A 26,876-nucleotide genomic window follows, 5' to 3' on the forward strand; every position below is an offset into this window, starting at 1 on the left:
TTATTTATTCTAACATGCAATTTTGTGTTCAATGTGTCCTTTTTATTTGAAATGTATGTTTAAGTTATGTTTTTCACTTTTATACCTAGCCAAGTGAGACTATTAAACAAGAGGATCTGAAAGGATAAGAATTAAGCATAGTGATATGATTTGTAGCAAGCAAAAATGTGAGCTAGAGGGTTCATATTTTATCCACTCTGGCACTAGAATTTCTCTTCAGTTTTTCCTGTAGCTCATCCTAAAGAAACTTTTCTCAGTGCACTGAATATTCTTTGCCAGAGCTCTTCATATATTAGCGAAGGATGGACATCTAATTCCCTGCTGGGAACCCTGATTACTTTTCTTCTTTACAAACTCATTAGGCCTGCTTCTACATTATTATTCCCCCCACTGTGCTATCACCTTGAAGGCTCGGTGGAGAGGTGCAGAATCTGAAGCAGTGCTATAAATCTAGGACAGCTGGCAACTTGCAGCCCACAAAAAGACAGCTTTGTATTTACTTTTATTGTTTGCGTTGGGTGGGACGATAATCTGTAAACCGTTTGAGAAAGCAAGATAAAAATACCTTGAATAAATAAGCCTAAACTTATTACCCTTACTATATGTTGGGAACTCTTGGGACAAGCGAATATACAAAAATGCTCCCTCCCTTGTGAAAGGTAGCAAGAGCTTGTGTAATAGAAGAGGGTTGTGGGTTTTTGATTTTTTTTTGCGAATTTTCATATTGTACTACAGACCTCCTGTGCTACAACCACACCTAACAAAATTTACATTACTGGGAAAACAATCTGTAGAAATGTTAATGAAAATGTAGCTGCTTCCTTTCACAGTCTGCTCAGAACAGCTTTGTGACTCTTATCATTTTGGGGTTAGATTATATGTAACTACCACACATATAGAGAGCCAGCATGGTGTAGTGGTTAAGAGCGGCAGGCTCTAATCTGGAGAAGTGGGTTCAATTCCCCACTCTTCCACATGAAGCCCACTGGGTGAACTTGGGACAGTCACAGTCACAGAACTCTCTCAGCCCACACAGAGGCAGGCAATGCCAAACCACCTCTGAACGTCTCTTGCCTTGAAAACCCGGGGGTCGCCATAGGTCAGCTGTGACTTCACAGCACACACACACACACCACTCATATAATGAGTGAACAACCAAACACTGACTGAGGGCTACAACACATATTGCTGTTATATATGCAAAGATTTTCATCCAGTTGGCACAGCAGCTTTAAAAAGCCACTCGTTTTTGTTCCCTCTTTTGTAACGTTTATTTAAAAATATTATACCCTGCCTTCCCAAAGCTAAAGCCAACTCAAATATTGCTACTAACTCCCAATTAAAACAAATCAATAAAAGCAGGTACCATAAAATTATCTAATTACATGGAACATTCACATTTAATTATTAGCCTAAAAGAACACAAAGATATCAAAGGATCCTGGCAATAAGAAGCACAACTATTAAAAAAAAAAAATTCATCAATAGGGATCCTGCCCTAATCTGAAATATTTGAAAACGTGAAAAACAAAACCTAGAAAGCAGCTGTTTGCATAAAAATAGTGAAATATTCAAGGCTGATTACAAGATTCATTAAAATTTCAATATACAATTCTTCATATTAAAATAAACTCAAATATTACTACATACTTACTTTGGCAACATTTTTAACTGGTTTTCTCTAAGTTCTAAAATCTGGAGTTTAGTTAATCTGTAAAATAAAAACAAAAAGATTTCCAGTCAGTGTAAAAAGTATCATATAAACTGGCCAAATGTGAGGGTACTAAAATTCCGTGACCAAAGCTGTGAATGGACAAGAAGGATTTTTTCTACAAGCCTCAAAAATGCCTGTTTGCAGAAAAATCTGATATCTGAAAAACAAATACATTGGGGATTTTAAAAAGCCAAAATGATAAAAGGAGCACCTGTAGCTTTAAAAAATGTAAGCCCTCAGTGGCTGCTGCTAGGCAACCATAGAATTCTAGGTTTGGTTTCTCTCAGTAAAAAGCAGGAGGAGGGGGCAGGGCCATTTCCAGGGCTGGTTTGGCCTTTGAGGGAGGACTCATTGGGGCCAGGCCCAGCAGCAACGATCATGCAACTTGCTACCACCCAACTTGTATGACTCACCTAGGCCTGGCTGCTTGCTACTGTTCAACTGCGGTTAGAGCTCAGACTAGGGTCTCAGAGACCCAGGTTCAAATCTGCCATGACCTAACTATCTCAAAAGCTGCATCTCCCACATGTTGCCAGCTCAACCTTCTGCACTAATCAAATTCAGCTGCTTTCTGCAGGTACTACCCTGCAAATGGGCCAAATAAACAGCTGTACACATGCATTCTCTATTGTGGCCCTCTCCTCATGGACTAGCCTTCCTGAGGAGATCCAGAAGGCTCCCATGCTCCTGTCAGTTTGCTAACTGTGTAAGAGAGGATTGTTTAGGAGAGCATTTTTATAAAAGTATTAGGGCTATATTATAATGGAATGGTTCAGAGAGGTGCTTTAATATAGGGAACAGGATTATGAACTATATTGCTGATATAGTACGCAGTAACTGTTTGCTGTACGTATGTAGGTGGGAGAAGCATCTGTTTGGATGGTTAAGTCAAGAAAGTTTTTCTTCTGTACGTAGATGTATTAATAAGGCTATATTATAATGGAATGGCTCAGGAAGATACCTTAATAAAGGGAAAGGGCTGCATATAGTATGTATTATCATGCTCTTATTGCATTGTTATTTACTTATGTAATACCATTCACTGTATTGCTGAACACATAATGTCTAATACTTATACTTCTTTCAGAAGTCTGTAATCCTAGTCCTAGTATATTGCTTATTTGATGTCTCATCTTATTGATTAAATTGACAAACATGGTGTAATCCACCTGGAGTTTCAGTAAGGCAGACTATAAATAATGTAAATATAAACAAAAACAATTGCAACTGTATGGTTTTGTAGTTGTTAATAAAATATAGTCATTCCTCCTCTTCTCTGACAGCTGTTTACATATTTGACTATTTCTTCTTCAAGATGATTGTGCCTCTGATCCTTTAGCATCTTTTTCTTCTGTCAGTTCTCTAAAATTTATTTCTTGTCCTCTGTAAATGTGATGACTTAAACTCAACCCCATACTACAGCTGAGACATAACCAGTGCCAAGTAGGGTGGGGTCTTGGAAGTGTTGCTCAAAAAACAATCCAAATGCAAGAATGTTCAAATTGTAACCCACTGTAACATACATTTTAGCCAGTTCAATAATTGTTTCCTTGCAATGTGCAATATACTATGTCTGGTGGGTTTTATTATATCTATCTCTCCCTACCTCCAAGGAACTCAGGGTGAGGTACATTATTTTGCCCTCTCTCATTTTATCCTCACAACAGTTCTGTAGGATGAGAGAAAATGACAGCACAAGGTCACCATGTGAGTGTTAAGGCTAAATATGGATTTGGATCCAGGTCTCCTAGAGTCTAATTCAACAGTCTAACCGATACACTGCACTAACTCTATTGTACTATATAGTTCTTAGGAAGATGGGACAGACATTTCTCCTGATCTAACCATCTACATAGGCGATTGTAAAACAGGCAATATAAAGCAGGTGAGTATGAGACAAAGTGTTGCAACTGGACCAGCTAGGAGACCTGGAGACTGCAAGATACCCAAGCAAGTGGCCAGGATGGAAGGAAAGCTGAAGAGGCATTTCTCATGTGCTTGATGGAAGTCAGGGGGGTGGCATGGGGGGAAGAGATAGGGACAGCAAGGGTAAGGTTTTTATAAGCCTTATTATTTCAATTAACCATTTTCTCCCACCTTGTTGGTCATGCAGGACAAGGATAACAACAGTCACCAAACGAAATCCTATCTCGCATATATTCTTTATGGGGGGATATTGCACAATAACTTTTCTTCCTCACAAAAATTACTTCTATTTTCACTTGGGAATTAAAACTATTTTCCTAATTCGTTGCACCCATTTTGAAAGGCACTGTAACAGAACTTTGTTCATAATTTAGGTATTCGTCAGAGGGGACTTGTTTTCTTTCCTCTGTCATGCTGCACGCCACCGATTGACAGCTTGATGCAGAATGCTGCATCCTCCACAAAGCAAAACAGAACTTGTTTTTCAAACTCATTTATAAACTTACCTGCCAAAATTGGCTGGCAAGAACTCAAGAAAAGCATCATTCAGGTATAGCTGCGTTAGGTTTAACAACTGTGAAAATCCATCTGGAAGCCTAGAAGAATTTAATACAAGGAATGTTAATCTTATGATTCGTCTGAGCATAGCCTTGATGTTCACCAAGCCCAATGCATGCTACAAGAAGACAGATTTATGACACCAGAAGAACTTACTTTGAAATAGGGTTTACACTGGCCTCAACAATTGCCAAAACTTTACAGTTTTTGATGTTCTCTGGCAACTCCTGTATCCCTGTAACAGCCAAAAGTATATCCATCATAAAAAGTAACTTGTGCAATAATAAAGGCACTGAAACATTATACTCTAGAGATCATATAACAGTGATGGCGAACCTTTTAGAGACCGAGTGCCCAAACTGCAACCCAAAACCCACTTATTTATCGCCGAGTGCCAATGCGGCAATTTAACCTGAATACTGAGGTTTTAGTTTAGAACAGGGGTGGGGAACCTTTTTTCTGCCAAGGGCCATTTGCATATTTATAACATCTTTCGGGGGCCATACCGGGCATAGATCTCCTGGTGTGTGTGTGTGGGGGGAAGCTAGGGTTGCCAGGTCCTCTTCACCACTGGCGGGAGGTTTTGGGGGTGAAGCCTGAGGAGGGCGGGGTTTGGGGAGGAAGACTGCACAGCCATAGAGCCCAATGGCCAAAGTGGCCATTTTCTCCAGGGGAACTGATCTCTATTGGCTGGAGATCAGTTGTAATAGCAGGAGATCTCCAGCCACCACCTGGAGGTTGGCAACCTTAGGGGAGGCTATGCAGAGAAGGCTTGGAGGGTGCCTCAGCTCCCCCTGGTCTTCCCCCTCCTCCCAGGTGGGAAGGCAGCCAGCGGTGGGCCCAGGCAACCAAGGTGCCAGGGGGGCGCAGCTTGCAGCCTGCGGTTGATCTGCAGGGAAGGAAAGAAGGAAGTAAGGAAAGAAAGAAGGAAAGAAGGAAGGAAGGAAAGAATGAAGGACAGAAAGAAGGAAGGAAGCAGGGAAAGAAGGAAGGAAAGAAGGAAAGGAAGGAAGGAAGGAAAGTAGCAAGGAAGGAAGGACAGAAAGAAGGAAAGAAAGGGAAGAAGGAAGGAAGGAAAGAAGCAAGGAAAGAAGGAAGGAAGGAAAGAATGAAGGACAGAAAGAAGGAAGGAATGAAGGACAGAAGGAAGGAAGGAATGAAGGACAGAAAGAAGGAAAGGAGGAAGGAAGGGAAGAAAGGACAGAAAGAAGGAAGGACGGACAGAGAAGAAGGAAGGAAGGAAGGAAGGAAGGAAGGAAGGAAGGAAGGAAGGAAGGAAGGAAGGAAGGAAGGAAGGAAGGAAGGAAGGAAGGAAGGAAGGAAGGAAGGAAGGAAGGAAGGAAGGAAGGAAGGAAGGACAGAAAGAAGGAAGGAAGGAAGGAAGGAAAGAAGGACAGAAAGAAGGAAAGGAGGAAGGAAGGGAAGAAAGGAGGACAGAAAGAAGGAAGGAAGGAATGAAGGACAGAAAGAAGTAAGGAAAGAAGGAAGGAAAGAATGAAGGTCAGAAAGAAGGCAGAAAGGAAGCATGGAAAGGAGAGAGAGAGAGAGAAGAGAAAGAGAGAGAGAGAAAGAGAGAAAGAAAGAAAAGGAGAGAGAAAAAGGGGGGGAAAGAGACAGAAAAGAGGAGAGAAAGAATAGGAGAGTGACAGAAAAAGGAAGAAAAGAGAGAAAAGCCTTCACACACACACACAGCCGGCTCCCCGCGACCGGGCTTCAGCCTTCCCACCTCTCCCCCCCCCCAAGTCCACAAAAGTTCTGCACCTGATCGGCTCCCACGCGGATGCTCCGGCCCCGGGAGGGAGCGATTGGCTTTTTCCTCTTCTTCCTCCCTCCCTCCCTCCGCGGCGGCCGAGAGAGGTTTCAACCCCTGTGCCGCGCGGCGTGCAGGGACGCTTCGCCTTCCCGGCTTGGGGGAAGCGTCTTCCTCCCTCCCGCCTCCCGCCTCCCGCCTCCTCTTGCCGATGGCGAGAGGGGGTTTAAAGGGGCCGCAGCGTTCCTGCACGCTGCGGCTTCAGAGAGGGCCGTGCTGCGCTGCGTTTCTCTGGCAGCTGCAGCGGAGCCCAGGCTGGGCCAGGAGCCTTCTTACTCCTCCTCCCAGAGGCTCCGGGGGCTGCTTGGGCGCAAGTCCCGCCGGCCGCCACCGCAGCACGCCCCCCCCACCGCACGGGCCGCTCCCGCTCCCCGGCGCCGCTTCGCAGGCCGCTTGGCTGGGCTGCGCACTGGGCAGAACCGGGGCGGCGGCGGCGGCTCCTCTTGGCCGAGCAGGGGAGGCGCCGCAGGTGGCGGCCCGGCCTTCGGGGGCCTTTTTCAGCGGGCGGGCGGGCAGGCGGGCCCTGAGGGCGACCGCTGCCAGCTCGCCCGCTGTCCCCGCTCCCGTTCTGAAGCGCCTCCCAGTCTGACCTCGGGCGTGAGGAGCCAATCCGGAGTCGCTGCGGACCGCCTGTGGCGCGGGGCCAGGCAAAGCCGCGCCTCGACCCCTCGCCTCCAGCCGGGGAAGGGAAGGGGAAGGAAGGCTGCTTCCCCGGGGGGTGAGTGGAGGCGGCCGGGCGCGTGCCGGCAGAGAGGGCTACGCGTGCCAGAGTCGGCACGCGTGCCATAGGTTCGCCAACACGGTCATATAATATTGCTTTCTACATATTATATGCATTCTGTTTCACACACCCAGTTTTTTAGGACTTCTCCTAGAGATAGGACTTTCAAACTATTATTGTGAAAGCAGCATCAATAGGTGTACACATGGATAGCGTATATCTCAGGGAATTTTTTTACTAATTCAAGGTCCTATCCCCAATATGATAAAAATGTGTATTGCTTTAATGTATATTCCATATGAGAGAGAAAAAACCCAGAAATTTATCACATCTAGATTTTTTGTGAGAGAGGTTACTAATGAGGTTGTCCCCATGATGCAGTCTGCCTAAATACCTCTTGCGCCAATGACTGAGTTTTACCTATCACTATCTCAAAAACTGCCAATGGGAGAAGCAATGCATTTGCATGAACAGATACCCATCAGCTTCAGGTCCTTGGCTCTTTACTGAACCAAAGTAAAAGAATGAATACAAAATCACCAAAACAAACAATACAACACAGGAAAAAATAGAACAGAATCCAAGGGCACCCTATTTAAATAAAATAGTTCAAAGAGGTACCAAAGAAGAATGTAACCATGTTTACTCACCGAGAGGGTTCATTCTGCTCTGAGGTAGAAGGCCATCTTGCAGCGTTGGGTTATTTCATTCCATTGTCAGGGGAGGCAGGATCAAATTATTCAACCCTGTCTCCCAAATGGGATGACCTCAGCTTCCAGTTTTCTAACCAAGCTAAGGACGTAGACAGGAGTAGTGTACAAACAGATTGATAAAAAAGAGTAACAGTAACATGCTGTAAGAAGCAGGAACAGTAATAGTGCCTTAAGTAGGCAGATAAAAACATTAGTCTTGACATACTGTGAGAAGAAAGAACAATTACTCAGTAAGTTAGTGTAAAAATTGTTAAAAACAGAATGAAGAAAGGTCTCCCCTTTCTCTGTTTTTTTTTTGCTTGCCCTATAAGGGTAGTGAGTTCTTGCAGCTCTGGCTTCTCTTGATTGAAATTGCGAAGAGTATAGCCACCATCTTCTCAAGTGGGTAAGATAGCCTTCTACCTCAGAGCAGAATGACCCCTCTCGGTGAGTAAACATGGTTACATTCTCGCTCTGAGGGAAGACCATCTTGCAACGTTGGGACGTCCAAGAGTTACGTTACAATGGGTGGGAATTACTCATCATCTTGATTGTTTACAACCTGCTGCAAGACTCTTCGGCCGAAGGCTGCTTCAGCTGAGGCAAACGTGTTAATCTTGTAATGCTTTACAAACGTGGAGATGTTGGCCCACATTGCTGTCTTACAGATGTCCTCAATTGGTGCTTGTAGGCCGAATGCGGCAGTTGTAGCGGCGCTACTGACTGAGTGTGCGGTGATTCCCTTGGGCATCGGATGTTTACTGGCTTTGTAGGCCTGTATGATGCACTGTCTGATGGTGGTGCTGATGGTAGGTCTTGCCATCTTCTTTCCTTTATTGGGTGCTGATATATTGATGAACAAGGAGTCCAATGATCTAAACGGAGCTGTTCTGCTAATATATGTCTTAAGGACCCTTCGCACGTCCAGAGTGTGCCATTGTCGTTCCTTGCTATTCTTAAGGTCTGGACAAAAGGACGGCAATTGTAGTTCCTGCTGGAGATGGAAGTAGGAACTGACTTTGGGTCGGAAGGTGGGGTCAGGCCGCAGTACAACCTTCTCCTTGTGGAATACACATAAGTCTTCTCTTATTGAGAGGGCTCCCAGCTCAGAAACTCTCCGAGCGGATGTGATGGCTACCAGGAACAGGGCTTTCATCCTCAGGAAGCGTAATGGCACCTCTTGGAAGTGGCTCGAATGGTGCCTTGGTCAGGGCTGTCAACACTAAGTTGAGGCGCCAAGTAGGAAACCTATGTGCCGTAGGAGGGTTAGATTGCATAACTCCTTTTAGGAAGGCCCTGACCTGAGGATGCTTTGTCAGTGAATGACCGTCTAACGAGGGAATCACCGAAGAGATGGCCGAAACTTGTTTTCTTAAGGTAATTGGACGCAACTTTTGTCGGACAACTTCCTGCAGGAAAGTTGATAGTTTGGGAAGGCCTGGTGCCAGGGGATTTGTGTCCTTTCTCCTGAACCAACGCACAAAGGCTCTCCAAGTATAGTCATATATCCTCTGTGTCGAGGGACGTTGAGCCTCCAAAATGGTAGTGATGACATCTGAATCCAGTCCTAGATCTACCAGCCGCCGCCTTTCAACCTCCAGGTGGTTAGCTTGTACCATCCTGGATCTGAGTGCAGGATAGGGCCTTGATGGAGCAGATCCGGTATCACTGATAAGGTCCATGGTTCCTGGATCGAGAGATCCATTAAGGTAGGAAACCATGGCCGGCGTGGCCAATCCGGGGCTATTAGGATCACCTCGGCTCTTTCCCGCCGGATCTTCCTCAGAACTCTGGGTAAGATGGGGAGCAAGGAAAAGGTGTACGGGAGGCCTGGGGGCCATGGGGATAACAGGGCGTAAACCTTCTCCGCTTGTGGATGTGTGTCCCTGGTGAAAAATCGTGGCAGATTATTTTTGCTTGAGGCGAACATATCCACCTGGGGTACGTCGAATCTGTCACACAGCATCTGGAAGACCTTTGGACTGAGGGACCATTCCCCTTCGTCTATCGACTGCCGGCTCAGCCAGTCCGCTTGCGTGTACTGAATACCCCTGATGTGTTCTGCCTGAAGGAAGGCAAGGTGGCGTTCTGCCCATAGGAGAATTTTCTCTGCCTCCAAGTGGAGAAGCGAGGATCTGGAGCCGCCCTGTCTTGGCTGACACATTGTCGGTCCTGATTAGAACATGACTTGCCTGTAGGGATAGAGTGAAGTGCAATAGTGCTCGGTAAATCACTCTCAACTCGAGGAGATTTATGTGGAGTTGCTTTTCCTGTGTTGACCATACTCCTTGCACAAACTGCTCCTTGAAGGTAGCTCCCCAGCCTTCCAGGCTGGTGCCCGTGAAGACCTGGACTGTGTCCTGGTGGAGGTATTCTTGTCCCTTGGTGAGGTTTTCTTTTTTAATCCACCAGGCTAGACTGTGTCGCACCTGTATGGTCAGCCAAACTGTCTTGTCTGCTTTGTGAAGAATGCTCCACTGATGGGGTCTGAGCAACCACTGCAGCAGTCTGGTGTGCAGTCAGGCCCAAGGTACTGTCCCGATACAATGAGATCATCAGGCCTTGTAATCTGGTTAGTGTCCTGAGGCGTGCCGTACTGGATCTGGCGGTGGATCTTGCTAGAGTGGCAATTCTGACTGCTTTCTCCTCTGGTAGGAACAGCATGTTGGCCATCGTGTCTATGTGCACCCCTAAATGATGGAGTCTTTGACTTGGAAGCAGATGGCTCTTTTCTTTGTTGATGATGTAGCCATGGTTCCTTAGGGTAGAGACGACTACCTGGGTAACCGATTCGAGTCCGAGCGGGAGGGGGCACATCCCAGGATGTCGTCCGAGTAGGGGTGCACTTGGATACCACCCTGTCTTAACAGAGCCATCAGGGTGACCAGGATTTTGGAGAACACCCGAGCAGCGGATGCTAGGCCAAAAGGGAGGGACTTGAACTGAAAGTGTTGTTCTTGGGAGTAAAACCAAAGAAACCTTTGCTGAGATAGGTGGATTGGCACATGGAGGTATGCCTCCGTGAGGTCCACTGATGTCATGAATGTTTTGGGTTGCAGAGACTCGACAACAGATCGAAGGGTCTCCATACGGAAGCGCTTGTTCTCGATGTGCTTGTTTATGTACTTGAGGTCGAGAATAGCACGCCAGTCCCCATTGGACTTGGGGACTGTAAAAAATATCGAGTAGACCCCGGTAAAGATCTCTTCTGCTGGGACAGGTTCGATTGCTTCGATCTGTGTCAGGTGTCTTATGGCCCGTACGGTCCATGTCAGTTTTTCCGCTCGGAAGGTCCTGGGGGAATGAAGGATGAGGTCCTTGGGCATGGTTTGGAACTCTGAGATATCACTGTTGTATGACCTGCAGCACCCACGGGTCCGGATGGGATTGGATCCAGTGGGTCAGGAAGTGCTGCAGGCGACCCCCCACCGCAATGGGAGGAGAGTCATTGCTTTCCCTTCTTTGTGAACTTGTCACCCCGAAACTGCTGTTGATGTTGTGGGGTCCGGTTAAATCGGCCCTGTCATCTAAAGGAGCCTCTCGAGTTGTTCCAAGAGGTTCGTCTTTGGTCGGATCGGAAACGTGACAAGGTGTGGAAGGAACGAAAGGACTGGTTTCCATGGAAACCCTTGTTGTCTTTTTTGTTATGCCTTGGCATAGTACATTTGAAATCCTTAGTCCCCTCTAGCATCTTATCTAGACGTTCTCCAAAAAGCTTACCAGCCTGGAAGGGGTAAGCCATCAACACCACCTTTGAACTAAGCTCGACTTGCCAGGTCCCTAACCACGTAGCTCGTCTGATGGCTGTGTTAGCGGCCATTGCCCTAGCCGAGAATGTGAACGCACCTAAAGAAGCATCTGCTAGGAAGGCCGATGCTTTTAGAGCCCTCCCCAGGCAATCCGCCACCTTCCTATCATCTGCTGTTAACATCTGAATCAGCTTTCTAGTCCGGGCCATGGAGGCTCTGGCGAAAATGGCAGCGGTGGTTGAGGCCTGGATGGCCAAGGCAGATGATTCATGGGCCTTTCTGGAGAGGAACTCTACCTTCCTGTCTAGTTGGTCCTTAATGGAGCCCACTCCCTCTTCCGCCACCAGGTGGGAAGACTGCATAGCAGCCACGGATGCATCCACCACCGGCACCTTCAGAAGGTCCGTGGCATATGCTGGCATGTCATAAAGCTTTCTGATACTGGTAGGGAAGGAGCAATTGGCAGTGGGCTTATCCCATTTTGTCCTGATCACCTTCTCAAAATACTCCGGTAATGGAACCTTCTTTGAAATTGTCTCACAATTTGGAAAATATTCCTTTGCTCCCCTCCTACCAGACTTAGGTTTGGGATCTTCTCCTGGGGTGGCATCCTCATACAGTTTTAGAGCAGTTAAGGCCTTAGAGAGAAGGTCTTGATAATCCTCTGGGGAGAACAGTCTTGGCTGTGCCCAGATTCTTCTAGTGGAACCTCCATCTCAGAGTTTGCATTCCCCTCCTCCATGCGTTCTAACGTAGACTCGGTATCTAGTTGAGTCTGAGACTGAGATTGTCTTCTAGGCTGCTTTAGTGAGCCATGGTTGGGGGGGGAACCGCATTAGGAAAGGATTGGCTGCATCCAGGTTCCTCTGAAAGGGATGACTGGGAAGAAGCCGGAATTCCCACATGAATTTGGGGAGGAGCAGGAAATCCCCCATGAAAGCCCATAAAACCCAGTGGATAGAACGGGAAGGGAGGTTGCCAGGATTATAGAACAGATCTTATCGTATTAGTGAACTCCTCATGAGTAGGGACCCTTACGCCGCCACCTTCAGCCAAAGGGGGGGTACATTACCCTCTGAAGTCTTCTCTTTGGGCAAGTTGATCCCTTCATTGGTCGGCTGCAGCGCCTGGTGTTGAGAGCTCTCTCTGGGAGCCCTGGGAACCTTCTTGTTTGTCTTCGATTTTTCGTGCCTTTTTTAGGGAGCAGCTCCAGCTGCTGCTTCTTTGCCACGTCTGGTTGCGGCTGGTCTGATGGGTTCTTCCACTCCGAAAGAACGCGAAAGTGGCTAACGGAGGGATCGGAAGTTGACTGTTGTGTCCGGGAACGCAGGGACGGATCATGGTCTCCCTCGGACATGAAGTCTTCCTCCTCCGCTCTTTCGCTATTGGAGGCAGCCATCTTGGCAGCCCAGTCTTCTCCAGTCTTACAGGGAAGATTCCAAAAAGGCGGGGGAAAGTGAGATCAAAGTCAGAAGTCAGAAAGACGGAGGAAACGCTAAGCATGTAAGTGTTAAATTAGAATAGGTTTAGAAGTAGAGAAAAAAGGGTAAAATAGATACACAGAAGCCTCTCTATAGAGCAGCAGCTCTGCTGCAAGACCGCTCTCCCCGAAGGCAGGAGGAAAACTGGAAGCTGAGGTCATCCCATTCAGGAGACGGGGTTGAAGAATTTGATCCTGCCTCCCCTGACAATGGAATGGAATAACCCAACGCTGCAAGATGGCCTTCCCTCAGAGCTAGAATCATAAGTTAAGGTAAACTTTTAGATGATTCTCTGGCATTCATAATACTCTGTTAGGGCTGTGGCTCAGTGGCAGAGCATCTGCCTGACATGCAGAAGGTCCTAGGTTCAATCCCCGGCATCTCCAGTTAAAGGGTCTAGGCAAGTAGGTGATGTGAAAGACCTCTGCCTGAGACCCTGGAGAACGGCTGCCAGTCTGAGTAGACAATACTGACTTTGATGGACCAAGGGTCTGATTCAGTATAAGCCAGCTTCATGTGCTATTGGATAAAGCCCTAAGCCCAACCTCAACCTGTTCCCTCTCAGGACTACTTGACATTTTGTATCTAAACTCTGGCTCACTGAGGACAAAGACTGAAGACAAAGACTGTATGTCTGTAAAAGGTTACATCTACAAAGTTTATGAAGAAAAGGTGTCACTGATGCCCATACTGTACATACTATAAGGCTGAAGAGCAGCACAAAACATGTACAATTTGCTCTACATAATATACTTGCAAGCTGTCCCCAGTCATTCATGTTTGTTTTGCCTGTAAGACAACATAAGTGGATATCCAATGATGGAATCAAGCCATTGCAACAACATTGGTGGTCTCTCTCATTTATTACTCTATGGGAAGGTGATGGTATGTGGAACTACAGTGCCACGGCAGTTTCCCGTATATTTGGGGAAGTCACATATGACAAAACTTTAGCACACACGAAAACGATCAAGAAAACAATTGTTAGTAATATCCATTTCCTAGGTATCCTGAAGACCTAACAACCCAAGAAGGAAATATGTCGCATAAAGTTGCACACATTTCATGCCATATATCCAATTAAGCAATGAGAAAAAGCATTAAACAAACATTAAATGAGGTGAAATCTCAGCTGGCAATTATCACAAGCAAGAAAAATACTAAGTCTCAGCTGTAATTATTTGAGTAAGATACTTATGCTGGAAGGATGTTTGTCAGAGAGATGAAGTCTCCAGGCATTTCACCTGCCTGAACAAGGACAAGCGAAGTCTGGACAGCTGTCCAAGTTTTCCATTTGGCAAATAATTATTCTTGCTAAAGGCAAGCAGGCAACAGTGAAGTAAGCTTTCTCCTTAGCCAGTAGGGGAAGAGTCTTCACCCAATGAATAATTAACATGCAAAATTCACTGCTACAAGAATGTCCATTAAGTTCAATGGCTTTAACAGGAACTTAGACAAATTCACATAGGGGAGGATCATCAATTGCTGTTTGTCATGCTTAAATGGAACCTCAGTGTTCCAAGGCAGTAAATCTCTACCTATCAATACTGGGAGAACAACAGAAGCCCTTGGCCTCTGTGTCCTATACACAGGTCTTCCAGGAGCTTAAAGTCAGCCACTGAAACAGGATGCTGGACTAGATGGAGCACTGATCCAGTCCAAGAGCGTTCCCCTTTTCTTATGAGAAAAAGAATATCCTGAAACGATAATGGCTTAAACTGTCTAATGGAGAAGTGACAGCTAGTTGTTCACATGTTGCTTCTTACAGGAGGAAAAAACCCACCACAAGTGAATTGTCCCCCACAGCTGCTGAATAAAGAAGATGCAAATAGATCTGCAGCTGCTGCAGCTGCTCCAGCAGCTCCTGCTGGTTTCCTTGCATCATGGGAGGAAGCAGAGATCGAAGGAGTTGTATAGATTTACTTGCATGTCTAAAAGCAAAATAGCCCACCCCACAAATCTTGTATTACAGTCTTCAGGATTTTGGGTTTTAATGGCTGTGTTTACCAATTATTTCTATTTAAAAACCCTAAACGCCATGTCTTTAGTTTCTCATAATTTTATTAAAGCTATGACAAAAGTGTTGGAAGTATAAAAATAAATAGGGGGTAATCCTGGTTGTCATCATGATCACTGCAAAACGCCAGCCTCTAATTCCAGGCTTACGTTTCCCCAATTTCTTGTAATTTCATTATTGCTTTTAAAAGTTCCATTTAAGTGAACACTGGAAGTAGTATAGAAAGCAAATGGTTAGATAATCTGCCACCACTAAATAGTGAAAAGCTAACAAATAAGCAATGTCAACTTCATGCGCTCGCATTTTTATGACACACAAAACATTGAAGTGAATTGATAAATAAGCTTTGTATTTCTGAGAGCTGACAAGATGCTCCACAATAAAATCACTGCTGAAAATACTATGCGACACAATGAGCCATGGTGACCTGACACCTGTAATTTGCCAGGCTTTGACAACAAGAAACTAGATGGCCATCAGTCAGCAATGCTGATTCTATGACCTGACGCAGATCATGAGAGGGAGGGCATCTTGGCAATCTTCTGTGCATGGAGTAGGGGTCACTGGGGCTGTGGGGGGGAGGTAGTTGCAAGTTTCCTGCATTGTGCAGGGGGTTGGACTAGATGACCCAGGTGGTCCCTTCCAACTCTATGATTCTAACTGCCCCTCACATGCATTCTTTGTTGTAGCCCCCACCTTGTTCAATGGTCTGCCTGAGGATGCCAGGAAGGTTCCCACACTTCTGTCATCCAGGACGGCATTTCTACAAAGGGAATAGGGCTATAGTACAACAGCATGGCTCAGGAAGGTGCTTTTATAAAGGGAACTGGACTATAGTCTATGCCACTGTTTATGGTATGCATTATTTGTTTGTTGTATGTATTATGCTGTTCTTACTGCATTTTGTTCTACTCTGTAATCCTATTCTCTGCACTGTTTGACATCTCGCTGATACTTTTTTCATTGTTTCTAATTTTGGTAATCCTGTCCTATTGCATTTTTATTAGGTATCTCATGCTTTTCATGCTATTTTACTGCATTGTTTTATACTGTGTAATTCACCTTAATTCTCAATGAGAAAGGCAGGCTACAGAGTAAATTTATTAATCGTTTTGTTTATGTATAAAAGTTTCAAAATAAAGGCGATTGTAGAAATAAAAACAGAAATTCTGTACGACCAGAATCAAACTCTACAACTGGAATGAGTTACATAATTGGCACAAGTATACTCATGCAGATTTTTCCAATGTCATCAGTGACTAGGGATCTACAGATGTGTTGATCGTCATAAACCATCTGAGGCAATAGGTTTGGAAAAACCAAGTCTCAAGACCTTTACTTTACCTTTACTTTTTTTTTTTTAATCCCTCTGGGGATAGGGAAGGTTTGAAATCAAAGTAAATACATTTGGCATTTTAAAACAATATCACGGCCATGCAATTTTCTTGAATCTATGAACAAAATACCGCCACTGTATAGCACCTACATAAGGAAAGCTGTCTTAGAATACCCTTCTCTCAAATAAAATAGTATTTTTCAGATACACAAATAACATTGAATAAATTTTCACTACAACATTAAACACAGGCTTGGTTCCTAATTTGCCATTACATTGGGAAAACAGCCTTTCTGCTTACAAAATACTATTCCCATTGGTGGAGAAAAGAAGGGCAGCTTCTGTTGAAAGGCAGGGAATTTGCTTCTCTATTGTGTAATTTCACTCAGTTTTAAAAATAAAGTTTCTTGGCTATACGGAAGAAAAACAACAAAGAAGAACCTCCCATTATTCTCAATATCTGGTAATTTTCAATGTACAATATTGAGCTCTGAGAGCAAGACAGACCCAGGGACAAAGGGTAATGGCTACCAAGCGTCCATAAGAAGAAGAGGCTTAGTGAGTTAAGCATCTGGGCAAGATGAAGGTAAGTGTTACTTATATTTGATTATGATATTGAATACAATTTAAGGTAAAGGTCCTTGCACTTTAGAGGGTAAGGAACATATCTTGTAGCAACTTCTATCTTCTCAACACTGCTGTATCAGTTAACCTAAATCTAAACTAGGCTTAACGGGGTTTTAAGAAACAGGGGGTGAAAACACATGGGAGGTTTTGCCTTGGATTTGCCTATCTGTAGGTGCACAGTTTCCCCATCTGAATTCTCAAAAATCTGCATGGGGGCTTATTTTTGAGTGTTGAGAATTTGGCTGGGGAAAATGAGAATTTAGAGAGCAGCAAATCCAAGGCAAAAAAACACATGTGTTTTCGCCTAGGGTCTCAAGAGAGATCTCTGTGTCCTGCAGGAGTACCCTCCACCCATCTATAACCAACACCCATTGTCCAGTCAGTTGAATAGTTGACTCACACACCCTGCTTTAGTAGGTGGGCCCTGTTAAAAGTCATTGGCTAAGGCAGGAGGAAGGAGGGATAGAGGCAGCTCTATATTTAGGAAAAACTGTGAGCGAGCCCAGGTCTGCGAGTGAGAGAGCCCCAGCGACCAAGCGCCACCGTGACAAAGCGTCCATAAAAAGAACACGCCTAGCAAGTGAAGCATCTGTGCAAATTTAGCAGCAGGGCGAGGAAACCAGAGCACTTGACCCAGACTGTCAATATAGAAGAAGTACAGGGCATAGAGGGAGGGGCACTCCCCTTTTCATCTCCTGGGGAAACAATCAACAAAACAATAGTCAAATATCAGTTATGAAGGTAGGAAGCCAGCAGGGGTCAGGGGGCTATGCAGTGTATTACATATGACTATTGGCCATATGAAGTTGTGAGTGTTTGTTCAGTGCAAGGAGCTCCTGTCCCTCAAGGAACAAGTTCATTCCCTCAACGCCAAGGTAGTTCTGGAGAAGCAGGGGGTGGGGGGGTTGATGAGGCTTTAAGGGGTGTGATAGTGGCATCCCAATTCCCAGGGTGACGGCTCCTTGCCACTCACAGATAACAAGGGCCTTGTTGGAAGGAGGGCATCACTGCAAGGAAAGGGGGCACGATCCCTTAGAAGGGACTACTTCCTTGGTGGATGAACAGATATCATCTTGTGCCGAGGATATGCGTCTGAGTGGAGGGGGCTTGTCATAGTGGGAAATTAAACCACTAGACATGAAGATAGCTGGGTCTGTGACGGGCATATGGACCACTTGGTGAATTACCTGCCTGATGCAAAAGTTGCTGACATTACCCGTCATCTAGATCAGCATTTCCCAACCTGAGAAGCTAAATGAATTCTTCTCAATTGTCTTCACTGCTGAAGATGTAAGGCAAATACCTGTTCCTGAATAGTTCTAGAACATATAGACAAATTACAAACTAACAAATCACCAGGAGCAGATGATACCCATTAGAAAACTCAAATGTGAAATTGCTGAACTTCTAAGATATGCTTTCAACATGGAGATGAAACCCAGCTTAACCTCTCTCTCCCCAAATCCCCTAGTGATGCAATAGAGGCCTTGAGCTGCTGCCTGACTTCTGTGGGCAAATGGCTGAAAGCAAATAAATTGAAACTGAACCCAGACAAAGCATAAGTGATGATGCATGGGAAGGTGGATGCCTTGAAGGGCATTGTGCTTCCTCTTTTGATGGGGTTCAGTTGACCCTTGCTGACTTACTTGGGGTTATACTGGATCCCACACTGCTACTGCAGAAGCAAATTAACACAGCTGCAAACGACACTTTCTTTCAACTCAATATAGCCCACAAGATGCCCCCCTACCTTTACTGGGCTGATCTGGCAACCTGGATCCACACCACATCAAGACTACACTACTGTAATGCTTGCTACATTTTTTTTAAAAAGGTAAAGGTCCCCTATGCAAGCACCAGGTCATTACTGACCCATGGGGTGACATCACATCCCAATGTTTACTAGGCAGACTATGTTTATAGGGTGGTTTGCCATTGCCTTCCCCAGTCATCTACACTTTACCCCCCACAAGCTGGGTACTAGTCTTACTGACCTCAGAAGGATGGAAGCCTGAGTCAACCTTGAGCTGGTTACCTGAAAGCGACCTCCATCAGGATCGAACTCCGGTCATGAGCAGAGCTTGGACTGCAGTATTGCAGCTTACCACTCTGCGCCATGGGGCTCTTATAGGTAGCTAAAGTAAAAGATATGCTTGTGCTACCACATGTGCAACTTAAAACATTACTTAAAACAATGACTTTGCAGTACTTTTTTCACCACAGTGCACACAAGGTTAACCAAAAATGGGAAAAAGAGCACTGGGCCCAGTGTAGTGAATGCTTCCAACGTAGTACTTCATTTTTCAAGGCATACTTGAAACTAACAAGTATGCTCAAGCACACCTTTCAGGAATCACAGATTTAACCTTAAGGATCAAGTAATTAAAGCAAAACAATAAATCTATTTGTACCACAAGCTATAGGGAACTAACCACTACATTTAAACAAGTGAGTCTTATTACTGGAGAAAAGCCTATTATGCTATAAAGCTTATTATACATGGTACTTTCTGATCATTTCACTGGGAATGTCTCACAGTACACAATAAAATCCAGGCAATAACAAGTAGTATTTAAAACTATTTTAATAGGCAAAATGATGCAGCAGGGTTCCAAAGAGCTATTTTAGTGCCAATGAAATTGGACTGATTTTTTCAGTTTGAACAGCAGTCTCCTTCTCCCCTGCCCCCTTCCATCTTTCAAACTGCTTTTGAAATGCTCCTCAAATTCAAAGGCGGTATACCACACAGACAGGAGAGGTACTTTGTCAAAAAATACAAGTTAAAAACTCTGAGTCTGCGGAACAAGTTACTCTAAGTTCCAAAGAACTTTGCAAGTATATAGGGATGTGTGTATTAAAGCTACATTTTCAGAAGTACCCGTGCCAATTAAACAATGGGTTTCTCATCCTACTAAAACAATAATGACTCAGCTGTTAACATGGAATTTGGGGAGACTCTTGCATGGCGGGTCAACAAACCAAATGTGTTATCCACCCTTATTTACTGCCCTGTGTCCTACCTCATTTTTCAGCTGAATATTTCCTAAGGCTAGCTGGCATATCTTAGCACATTCATCACAACTCCTGAACCTCAAAATAGCAGCATTACTATGAACACTGCCAGCATCACCACCACTTCTTCCTGTCCAATTCCCCATGTGCACTGTCATCCACATTATTCATTGCTAAAGTTGACCAACAGCAATATGCTGCCAAAAAGAGATATAAAGTAATTAACTCTAATGCAAAAAAGAGTTTGAAAATTTGAGTTTTCCTTGATCAACCCAAGGAAACCGACACAGACTAGAAGAGTCACTGACAGTGCAATACGATGCACCGTTACTCCAGTAACCGTAATAAGTATGCAAAGGACTGCATTGTTAAGATAAGCAAACATCCAAGGAGTCCCCCTTTTAATTAAAACAGCACTAATTTCAAATCACATGGTTCTTTTAAAGAGCAGGTCAGTAAGATAAGTTGAATCAACAACAGAAAACCTTAGACACTCTTAGTTTTTAGTTTGTGGCCCAATGGACTTTTAGAGGATGACTAGAAACCTGTAGCTCTGTGTATCAATATAGCCTTGTACTTTGGTACTTGAGGCTGTAATAAGCAAATTACTCACCATTCTTGCTGACATCCAGTTCCCTGAGGTTTATGAGATTTGCTATGGATGCAGGCAACGTTGTTAAATCATTGTCTGGCAAGCTCAACTTGTGCAGAGACTGACAGTTAAAAAGTTGCTATTAAAAAAAGACAAAAAATAATATATTATTATTAATATAATAATAATAAGAAGAAGGAGAACAACAACAACAACAGTAATAACGATATGCCATAATGTTTCTATAGATTATTTTAAACTCTGACACATTAAGCCTGGTGTGCTTAGAGGTCTCGTACATGTATAGCGAGAGCCAAATTTTGCAAAACAAAGTTTCAATTTTTATTCAAATGAGGATACAGTAATCGCATGATCTGCAAACAAAAATCAGATATAAAAGCTTCAGAACAGCCAGCTTATTTGAAGTGAGAAACCTATGGTTTTACCAGCAATAACATTAAAAATATACAATGTAGCTCTCACAAAAGAAACCACAGCTCAGTTACTTTTTTATTTTGCACTAAAGCAAAAAATATCCTAATGGCAAAGAAACCAAATTATAAAGAAATTTCATAAGAAAAAACCTCAAATGGTAGACTCAGAGTGCAGAAGAAATATTTTTAAAATGCTGCTTTTGCAGAAATGTTCAGGATATGCATACCTGAATTCTTTTGGCTTTTCCCCACAAGAAGTGATGCAATGGCAAGAAGAGATACACAAGGTATAGGGATGTTTGGTGAGGGGAACATGACTAGAAGCCACGAGGAAAAAACATGTGATCATATAGGATACAAATGCTCTGCCCGCTGGAGTCTTATAAATATGGTCTGTGTCAGATAGTAAAATTAGCACAAAATTATATGCACATACAATCTTACTAGCTCATTAAGAGGCGCAGACCATAAACTTAGGTCATTTATGCAGGGGAAATTTGTGCTTGGTTTGCTGCACAGTTTTCTGCTCCGAATTTTTAAACTTCTAGATACTTCCAAAGTAAAATCCCCAGGGTGGAGAGATTTTGCCCGTGTAACACTGGGGAGCTGGAAACCATTGAGCATGTATTTTTTAGATGTCCCCTCTGCAAGTCAGCCCACTTCAATATTATTGACCCTTTGATTAGGGAAATGGGCTCTGGTGATGAGGGGGAAGGTTTCTGCTGGGAGATAGCTCACCAATCACCACCCAGGTTGCAAAATATTTTGCATTAGCAATGAAGCTACATCGCCTTAATGTCCTTCCTTAATCTGTGGAAATGTAAAATTGGGTGATTTCCTAATTTTGTTGGCCTTGGTTGTAAAAAAGTCAGGATGTGACATCACCCCATGGCTCAGGAACGTCCTGGTGCTTGCACAGGGGACCTTTACCTTTTTAAAGTAGACAAGGAAAGTGAAGGAGCACACAATCCTGCAGCCAGCTCTTTTAACCATGGTTTGACAGCCATGCACCTAAACAGGACTTTGTAACAAGGGCGTTCATGCCCTGAGATATAACATTACATGAGAAAGCTGCTAGAAAACCCCGGTGAGTCTGTCAACCTGCCCATTTGCACATGTTAGCGCATAACATACCTTTGGAAGCTCTTCAATTTGATTTGCATCTAAATAGAGTTCTTCCAATGTCTTTTCGAAAGTAAAAATCTCCTTAGGCACCTGCTCCAGGCTGCAGTGAGAATAATCGAGTGCAGTGACAGTTTCTTCTTCTCCACGCAAACAGCGGCAGGGCACCAGCCGCACAAACAAGTTCCGCTTTGTCGTCATTTTCAGGCACTATAAGGAGCAAAACAAAAAGCCAGAACCATGCTTAGGAAGCTGATAAAATATGGCTGCATTTTATGCAAGTATGAAAAGCTTAACGTTAACAGCAAAAGTGAGTTTTCACAAATCTTACCAGATCTTTTTATGTCACGTTCATATATTTTCCTAGATTCATCAACATCTCTGCACAGAAACAGCACCCACTTAAAGCTGTTCTACAGTTTTTAATGGAGACAAATGTGGAGACTGCCAGATAATTTGCTCAACTTTCAAACTGTCAGAGAGTTAAGAGAATTGCTAACATCTAATAATAAAACTGGCTGGCCCAATGTGGGAAAATAGGGGGCTTTTGCTACTTGAGGAACTTCCCAGCTATGCAAAAAAATATGGCTGAGTAAATAAACTAAAAGGAGAAACTCTTAAAAATGGTCTGATTAGGACTAAGAATGCCTCAAAAGAAGTGGATAATTGAGAGCGGCCAAGGGTCAGACAAACAAAAAGAAGGGTGAAGGAATCAGTCTGCTGAAGCCCCTGAGAGCACAGAGAATCCTGGAGAGGGAGTTTTTGCGGGGAGGAATTTCCACATTGTTTCTTTCCTTACAATTCCTTGCAGCCCCCAAGCTTCTAAATGCTTAACAAGTAACATGATTATCTGATGAACAGGCAAATGTGGATAAGAAACTAAAATAAATCTATGTTGTACAATTCCACTGATTACAGTAATCAGTTTAATTTAAAAATGAATAATTTAATGAAATCTTACTCCATATACAGTGGTTCTCGGTTACAGCTTGTGCCATTTTGGTGGAAGCAAATTACCTATGTTCTTGACACAAGTTTGAAGCCTTTTGCTCTTAATTCTTGGATATACAGTGCTGGATCCAACCAGCTTTCCCACTCAAACTTGCCCAATTCCCCTCCTTATTACAACCCCCCATTCCACATGGTTGTCCATGCAGGCCCCATGATCCCCAGCATAACTTTTTGGTGGTCACCCCACCTCCCTTCTTCACCAGCGGAAAAGATGACTAGATCCAAACCATCTATAAACATGGGAAATAACAGTATCAAGGTTAGGGTTTTTTTTTAAAGCCATTATGATAGCCAAGGCAGCCAGCGTGGTGCAGGTTTGAATCCCCACTTGTGCCATGGAAGCTTGCTGGTTTGAACTTGGGCCAGTCAAACACTCTCTGCCCAGACCCTGGCTAGCATTTGGATGGAAGACCTCCAAGGAAAACCAGGGTGATGCAGAGGCAGGCAATGGCAAACCACCTTCGAACATCTCTTGCCGGAAAACCCTACAGGGTTGCCATAAGTCAGCCGTGACTTGGCGGGGGGGGGGGGGGGAAGATAGCCAAAGAGCTGCCATACTGAAAAACAACGGACCTCCACATAGTGAAGCTCAGACAGAGCCTTTCAAATCAGGCAGTCACAAAGCATGTGGCAGTAAATAGACAAGATTCTAAATTTAACAACATTTGGTCAGAGTTCCTGGAACCATCTGAAACTTGAATGCCTGGATTAATGCATTAGGTCTCATTTGATCTTTCTCCTCCTTGCCTCTTCCCTATCCACCTGTTATGTGCAATATGGTCATGGGTTTAATGGATAGGGGAAAAACAAAGTAGGATGAGTGTATTTGACAGGATCTGTTTTTTTTTCTTAAAAGCTTGTTAAAATGGAAACGAAAATAAGAAAAACATTTGCTCCTTTGTTTTCTAATTACTTTTTATAGGCACGCATGTACACTTCAAGCTCCTGTAATATTTCAATTGGCAACCAAAGCTACTGCTAACAGTTCTAAATTAGAGCTAGGTTTAAAAACTGCTTCCATAAACTAAGAAACATACTCACCACTGGGTTACGTTTTTCTCCCTGCTACTTCTTCCCTGAGCTTCCGAAGCCAACATTCTGCATGAGGCAAAGAGATACAAGCTTAGTCAGAACTTTTGGGCCTCTAAAACAAACACATGAACACATGAAGCTGCCTTATACTGTATCAGACCCTTGGTCCATCGAAGTCAGTACTGTCTACTCTGTCTATTCTGACCAGCAGCGGCTCTTCAGGGTCTCAGGTAGAGGTCTTTCACATCACCTTACTTGCCTAGTCCCTTTAACTGGAGATGCTGGGGATTGAACCTGGGAGCTTCTGCATGCCAAGCAGATGCTCTACCACTGAGCTATGGCCCTTCCACATCAACTTGCCCCTCTGTTCATTCCTATAAAAAATTATCTTGAAAGTTCAAAATGCAGTGAAACTTTTTAAACCTCAGATATACCCAATATAATTACAGAAATAAAAACTCTGGGAATATTAGCTAAACGTTTGCCCTTCATCCTAGGTATCTACTCGTTTTAAATATGAAGGCAGACATTCATCCAGTTGTTCAAATCCATTTTGCCATCTGGCATAGCACAGCAGCGTTCACTCTCTGTTACTGGAGGCATCCATTTGAAACACAAAAAATATGAAATTAATGGAGCATGACACAATTACATTTCAACCGTGCATGTGCCATTCTATTTAAATTTGTACTGTAGTCCTTCTCACCAAGTTTGGAAAAAGCAAATCACCACAGCCTCAAGAAACAATTTATAATATATATAATGATAAAGTATTCCTTGCACCACCTTCAGCTAAAAATGGCTTCTTTTAAACTAAAGATTACAAAATTACGTATGTGTGCATTTAAAAGGTTTAATACAGCTATAGCTAAGAGCAGTAGAAATGATCAGAGGGCCAATCTAAACAGCTTTTTTTTTTACAATAAGGTTAGATAAAATTATCTACAGTTCTAGAACACAACTTTGCTGTATGAGCCAGATGGTGCCTGTCATCTGTTTTTAATCAAATGAAAAGACAGGCCTAAAAGGGGGGGGGGAACGTTTTACAAGCCAAAGTAACCTTCATTCTATATTTAATGCTTTTAAGAAACAAAATGTATATGACATTAAGTACTGCTGAACAACAAACCTGCAAAATATGATTTTAAAAAAATCACACAAACACACTCTTTCTCAAAGGATTATAACATGGAGCACAGCACTGGTTTCTTCAGAAGAAAATAATTACAGCTAGTATATTATCTCATCTATCTGACCTCATACAATTGTAGATGCAAGTTTATATACAACATTCAGCTGCATCTTGTCTAGGTATTTATTCCTTTTTGGATGTTTCATTAATAGGAACACTACATCACTTTACGAAGCTTTAATTTAATCTCTCAGTAAAAAAACAAAACACTCCTAATTTTATCACTAGGAGAAAGTGACGATGCACCACAGGCTAAACTAGGATATTAACATTCATGCCTCCCTCCTCCTAACAAGCAAAGCTGGTTCTCAAAAAACATACAAGGAAACATGTTCTATATAATTTAATAGTCACATGTTATAACTATGGTCCTTGTCCATGTGAGGATCAACCACATGGCACAATAGAGCCCTATTTCTCCCTCCCCCTTGGAGCTTGTACACAGGCAGCACACTATGATATGGAAAATACACCCTTGGTAGAGAGGTAGAGAATAAGGATATGAAAGACACACACAAATATCCCACTTCTTGTAAAGGTCAGGGTGCAAGAGCTCGTATAAAATATATGTAATTTAATAACCAAAGGTATGCAATAAATTTTACTACCACTAATCAAGATATCATAAAGTGCAAGCTTTCAAATTCTCCACTATTTTTCTTAATTTCAGGTGTTAAAATACAAAATAAGGGCAGGAGAGAGACAAAAAGATGTTACAGGCCATGATATTAAGGTATCTTGTTTGCATCTTGGGGCCTGTTTGCCCTGTTGTGGACCTCTACTTGCAGGACTCAGGAACTCTGACCTGACTTGTGCCAGAGGTAAAGCATGGTTTGGAGCACATTCTGATTAAGGATTCTGGAGAACTCAAAAGCCTGTACAATGCTTTGTGATATTTTAGTTGGAACTAACATTAATATATCTATTTCCAAAAAGCCCCATAGAGGATATGATTGACACAGCTGCGAAATGGAGCTAAGGACAGACTATGAGGTTTTCTCTACAAGCCTGAAAGAAGTCCCAGATTTGCAAAAAATCTGAAATCCAGACAAAAAATACATTGCAGCTTTAAGAAAAGAATGCCCATAGAACTCAGGGACTGTCAGGGTCTGCTAGGCAACCACAGTAATATTGTCAAGCTGTGCAAGATTCAGTATCTATAAGGAAAAACTGTAGTGGGGGGAAGCAGGAGTGGAATGGGAGACCGAAACAACCCTGGAAAAAGTCCTGCCCCCTTCCCATCATATCCCCTAATGGGGGAAGACTCGTCAGGGACAGGCCCAGCAGCACCTACTAGAAACTCACTATCCATACAACTTGGCCCTGGCCTCCCGACAGCCACCATACAACTCAGCCCAGCCACTGTGCAGCCTGGCTCACCGCAGCCACCACGCAGCCCAGCAAGATTTTCCCAGGGAGAAAATGCCACCATACAACTGGGATCTGCTTTGCACTGGAGACCATCATACAACTGGCCCTGGCCCAGCACTAGTAACCACTGTGCCACTAGGCCAAACCTTTTGCAGGGAGAGGCTACTGGGATAGGGAAGAATGGAAATCTGGGGGGGGGGAGATAAAAGCAGGTTGGCTAGTGTGTGTGAAACAGAGAAGGAAGCAGGAGAGGGGGAACAGCTATGGGGACCACAGCGAAAGCGGAAATATTGGGGGGGGGAATACAGTGGAAAATGAGATGCCCCTCCACAAGTTCTTGAGGGTCCCCCCACTAATTATTACATAAAATTTAAAATTGTGAACCAACATAGCCACTCATGATCTCTTATATTTAACTTAGCAGGCTTTCAAATACCCGGATCTTGGATGCCTACTGTGGCAATTTTTTGCAATTTAAT

At 43.7% G+C, this 26,876-nt stretch overlaps 1 protein-coding gene across 2 annotated transcripts in view; it reads right to left on the minus strand.

Moving 5' to 3' along the window:
* ERBIN (erbb2 interacting protein) overlaps positions 1 to 26,876 on the minus strand; it is a 91,595-nt gene that overhangs the window by 45,025 nt on the left and 19,694 nt on the right. For both annotated transcript variants that reach the window (XM_056849250.1, XM_056849249.1), the window contains exons 2-7: positions 23,844 to 23,900; positions 21,804 to 22,001; positions 20,257 to 20,374; positions 4,355 to 4,433; positions 4,147 to 4,236; positions 1,655 to 1,711 (exon numbers count right to left, since the gene is read on the minus strand). In XM_056849250.1, the coding sequence (XP_056705228.1) occupies positions 1,655 to 1,711; positions 4,147 to 4,236; positions 4,355 to 4,433; positions 20,257 to 20,374; positions 21,804 to 21,992 (533 nt within the window). In that variant the 5' untranslated portion in view covers positions 21,993 to 22,001; positions 23,844 to 23,900. The remainder of the gene's footprint in view (positions 1 to 1,654; positions 1,712 to 4,146; positions 4,237 to 4,354; positions 4,434 to 20,256; positions 20,375 to 21,803; positions 22,002 to 23,843; positions 23,901 to 26,876) is intronic.

The sequence above is a fragment of the Euleptes europaea genome, chromosome 4 (assembly GCF_029931775.1).
Source record: "Euleptes europaea isolate rEulEur1 chromosome 4, rEulEur1.hap1, whole genome shotgun sequence".
NCBI classification, from domain to species: Eukaryota; Metazoa; Chordata; class Lepidosauria; order Squamata; family Sphaerodactylidae; genus Euleptes; species Euleptes europaea.